This window comes from Centruroides sculpturatus, unplaced genomic scaffold (assembly GCF_000671375.1).
Source record: "Centruroides sculpturatus isolate CEXI.00-Female unplaced genomic scaffold, Cexi_2.0 scaffold1523, whole genome shotgun sequence".
Classification (NCBI taxonomy): domain Eukaryota; kingdom Metazoa; phylum Arthropoda; class Arachnida; order Scorpiones; family Buthidae; genus Centruroides; species Centruroides sculpturatus.
This window is the reverse complement of record NW_019385692.1, coordinates 140094-144862: the sequence shown is the minus strand read 5'-3', so window position 1 is coordinate 144862 and position 4769 is coordinate 140094. Positions and strand designations below refer to the sequence as shown.

Sequence of the window (4769 nt, the reverse complement as noted above, 5' to 3'; positions counted from 1 at the left end):
ATACGTTTTGTGGTGGGAAAATTCATCAGGTGACCAATTGTTTTAGCAGGTGTGGGTTTAAAGTTGGTGTTAGAATGACAACATTATGACGAATTGTACTGGTAATTGCAAACTATACATGACTTGATCGTGAGAATGTTTATAGGTAAATAGAAGGAGTTATAAATTTCTCATGCACTTTATATTTCATTTTTGTAGGTCCAAATTCCTTTAACGGAATTTATTATAAATTTAAAGGATTAACTTCTTTTATGAAATTATATGAACTTCGAATTTCACTTTTGCTCAGATTTGATCCTGGGTTTCCTAGAGTAATAAGTTGATGCTTTAACTGTCTCAGCCATGTGGTTGTCATGTACAGAAGTTAATTATGTACGGAGTACTTTTATATTTTCAAAATGTTAGATTGAAATATAGTATTATTCTATTTATTCTGATTTTTTTTCTTACTACTTAGAATAAGTTAATGTTTATATTTAATTTTTATAATAAAAACTTGAAAATATTCGTTTTATGAGTTTTTATCCTCTTTCATATATACATAGGAAGAAATACAGCAGTATCGAAAAGAAATGAATATGACTTTGGAAGGAAAAAACATTCCTAAACCAATCACTTCATTCCAAGAAGCTAATTTTCCAGGTATTTAAATTTTAAATTATTTTTGTGTAATAGTTAATATTATCATTATTATCTTGCTAGTCACTATCTTTCAAGGTGAGTGTTCAGTAGTCCCAATGAATCATAGAGCAGTGTTGGTGACAGCATAAGCTGCTAGAAGGGCCATCTTGTCAGTAAGGTCTATTGAGCGAAATGAAGCAGAATGACGCTCAAGCAGTGTCTGATTTAGAATGGATAGCTATTAAATACTGTCTATTCTATCTGTTAGGAGTAGCAGATGTATACATGAATTTAGTTATATCAGCACATCCACTAGTGTGGAGAAAGAAAAATGGTTTTGACATGTTCTCAGCATAATACTGGCTCAGGTATTGTTTGGGTAAAGTATTTCACATTCACGGGTTAGGCAAAAATTTGTTAGAAAAATATCTGCACTCTCCATTGGCTACTGGTGGTAAATGCAATACTGGCCTAAGTATGGCTACTGCATCACAACCACAACCTCACATGCATACAATGGATAACACACACCAATCTAGCCAAAGTGCTTCAGTGCAATATAGTCACCAACCATCTAGACTGGAAAACCATATCAATGGAGGAACTGAACACAAAAAATAAATAAATTCATCATTCATACTTACTACATTATCACAAAACTTTAAATGGACATTACAGCATACAGACAATGACTACATGACAAATGCACACAAAACTACAGTAAAGTTAAAAATACAACAGTTTCCAATTGGCATTCATTCCGGTACGCCAATAACACNTCTCATAAAATACAGTTGGGTTTTGGAATTGCAAGATTGGGCTATGAGTAGCAGATTGAGGTTTTTGTAGGGTAAAGCCCTTCAAAAACCTCATCTAGCCCTACATCCTAAAATAGTAAGTCACCCCAAATCTAGTAGCCTACTTTAGGCTACTAGATTTGGATGACTTACTATTTTCTGAGCCACTTTAAAAATAACTTGGGCTATGTTTTGAGAAATTCCGCTTTACTTTTTATAAAAACTATCTGGCAACCTGTGAGGACTGGACATGTGCTGATTACCTGCAGTTTATTTATATTACTGTTATTAATTATTAATTGATGAATGTAGCATTCCGTAATGTAGCCATATTCCATTTGCTTAATAATTACATCAGTTACATGGCATTTGACATTTTGTATGGAAATGTGTAATCTTGATAATCCAAAATTGCAATTTTTTTGTCCCCTGAATTTTGAACTAACAAGGATTTCCTGTACACACAGTAATAGTTTGTGATTGATCATCCACAAATCCATGATTTAGTTTTTGATATTTTATAATATGACATCACAAAAGTCTATTCTAAAAATAATATATGAAATCTTCAGATAATGTCTAATATTGTAAAACTAATTCCCAATCCAAGTAATTTGTGCAAAGTTTCAATTTTTAAATGTTATGTCTCAGATCTAATTTTATGTCTAATCTGTATATTTTGTATAATGAAGTTACTGGAGAGATGTTGAAATTTTGATATTTTTCTTAATATATTTANATTCCATGTAATTAGTATATTGCTATTAAATTAACCAACTTTGCGTTGAATTTTCATCGATGTTTAGAAAATTAAGTCTTGTTTAAATACTGGCCTCCGTTTCATGGTCGATCCAGTGTTGCCAGCTAAAACACGCAAAAATTTAACAAAAATAATATTAAAGTAGCTAAGACATAGCAAAATATTGTAGTGCCACATCACTAGCAGACATTTGAAATTTGCCAACTAGAATGGTCGGTTAACTGATGTGATGGTTAATCGGGGGTCAGATAATCGATGCTCTACTGTATTTTTTTTTTCTGTTACATTCAAGAAAATTCCATCAATATTGAATAAAATATAATAGTGCGTTAAAAGTATCAAACATTATTTAAATAATAATTGTTAACATTCATTTTTTAGGTGATTTAGAAACATTGAAGAAGAAAACCTTTGTCATTAAAGAGGGTATCCAGTATCGTATACGAATAGACTTTTATGTCCAAAGAGAGATTGTAACAGGCCTCAAGTATGTGCAGAAAATTTTTAGACATGGAATCCAATGTGAGTAGTAAACTTCATTTAAAATTTTATATATTTGACTAAATATGGGTCCTGGATATATAAACGTCACTTTTACAACTCTATTCTCTTCATTTTTATAACAGATGTCAGCACATACAATTTTAACTTTATTGCCGGGAAAGTTATTCAACTGGTTGCTGGATTTTATATTTTATATATTTATTCTTTAAGCTTACATTGCCAATTCATTCAGGTGACAGCATTTCTAATATGGTTGGAAGCTATGCTCCCAAGAAAGAAATACAGTCTTATACCACTCCATTGGAAGATATGCCATCTGGGATGCTAGCAAGAGGAAATTACACAGTGAAATCACTCTTCACGGACGACGACAAAAGTGAACATTTGAAATGGGAGTGGAGTTTTGAAATAAAAAAAGAATGGAATGATTGAGGGCGGTTTACGGCATGGACTCTCTTATCTACTTTCTAAACATTGAATCTGTTAGATTAAAAAAGCCAGAATAATGGCAGTATTATGTAAATTTATTTTTCTTTCCTTACTGAGCTAGATATTTTCCATTTACAGGAAATGAATATGCAATGAATGATGTGGTAGCTCAAATCATGTTTTGTGCCTTATGCTTTCCGAATGGCTAATTTGGCATTTATGATCTTACTACAAAGCAATCACATGTTGCTCTTAATGCACAATTGTGGTGGTGCTAAGCTTCTGGTTTGTCAAAGTGTGAAATGGTTTGCCATGTGACATTTACTCAATGTTAAAAGCCAAACTGAATGATACTTCCGGACTTCTTCCTAAATAAAGTGCAATGAATCTGTGCAACAAATCTAATTGGAAGTTAATATGCTTCCAGTACATTTCTTAAAAATTAAAAGATCATTTTTCTACTAATTCATATGATTGTGAAATAATAAAAAATACAAACAAAGAAGTGTCTTTTTTTTTAATATGATAAATGATTACAATATAATTCTTTTATCAGATCCATATATTTAAAGTCTAAATTGATTATCAGATTTCAGGTAATACATTACATTGTTGTTTTTATAAATTTGTTTATTAAATTAAAGCACACACATTTCACAATTTTGTAATGCCTTAATGATGCATATCATTTCTAAACAATCTTGTAGATGTACAGTACATAAATGCAATATATGTGTATGTCTGATTTGAAAAATAAAATTTGTCAATTAATTTTTGCCTTGTACAGGTGATTCCCAAATGTTTACCAAATAATATGGTATGATTAATATGTTGAGAATGAGATTTATTTTAAAAATCATATTAAAAAAAATAGCATGAGGCAATTAACATTCCTTTATAATTTTGTTGCATTAAAATAATGATTTTAAAGTGTCAAATGCAAACTATATTATTTATGAATAGTTAATTTTGTATTCATACTAATCATAAGATCAATATTGAAAATCTGAGCTTTTCATTGTTAAACTGTCTTTTAAAAATTTTGATTTTATATACAGAAAAATATTTCAAAATGTAAAATCTTACTTTTAGCCATTATGATGATAAAGTTAATATTTAATAAAAGATTTGTGATCCACTTCAACTGCATTTCAGTCCTGTAGACACTATCATCTGAGATATAGACCTAATTTTTGATAGACAAGCTCTTCTCTGCTTGTATAAGTTTTCATTATCTTGTTACAAATAAACTGGTAAAACTGTTCTTTGTTTATATATATTTAATAAGCTTATACATACATTATGTTCAACTTTAATGCTAGTAAATAGGTTTTTTAAAAAACAAATATACCATTTTCTTAAAATGTTTTAATGTTTCCAATTTTGATGTTTCTTTATAGTCCAAAAACATTTAAATTTTCTAGTTAATAAAAATTGTCCTACCATAAAACTCAAATCTAGTTTTAGATTTTCTGCACTGGAGCTTTGACTGGAACTTCACATCCCATTTTTTCCAGCTGATTTTATTGTAAATCAGATGCACATATAATAATCAAAATCATGACAGTTGTGATTGATGATTAAAATGATTGTGTGCTGTAGTCTACGGAAAATTCATTCATTCAATAAATATTGAACATTAATATTACTGTACTTGA

At 29.8% G+C, this 4769-nt stretch overlaps 1 protein-coding gene across 1 annotated transcript; it reads left to right on the top strand.

The window, feature by feature from the left end:
• Positions 1–578: 578 nt before the first annotated feature.
• LOC111641244 (rho GDP-dissociation inhibitor 1-like) lies at positions 579–4375 on the top strand. Its single transcript, XM_023387383.1, has 4 exons — positions 579–642; positions 703–717; positions 2554–2700; positions 2915–4375. Exons 1-4 carry the CDS (start codon positions 579–581, stop codon positions 3112–3114), a joined length of 426 nt encoding a protein of 141 aa, XP_023243151.1. The 3' UTR covers positions 3115–4375.
• The last annotated feature ends 394 nt before the right edge of the window (positions 4376–4769 follow it).

Coding starts and splice junctions, on each gene's coding strand:
- LOC111641244 (XM_023387383.1), top strand. CDS start 579: ATGACTTTGGAAGGAAAAAACATTCCTAAACCAATCACTTCATTCCAA. Junction 2,701..2,914: donor TTTTAGACATGGAATCCAAT/GTGAGTAGTAAA, acceptor CAATTCATTCAG/GTGACAGCATTTCTAATATG.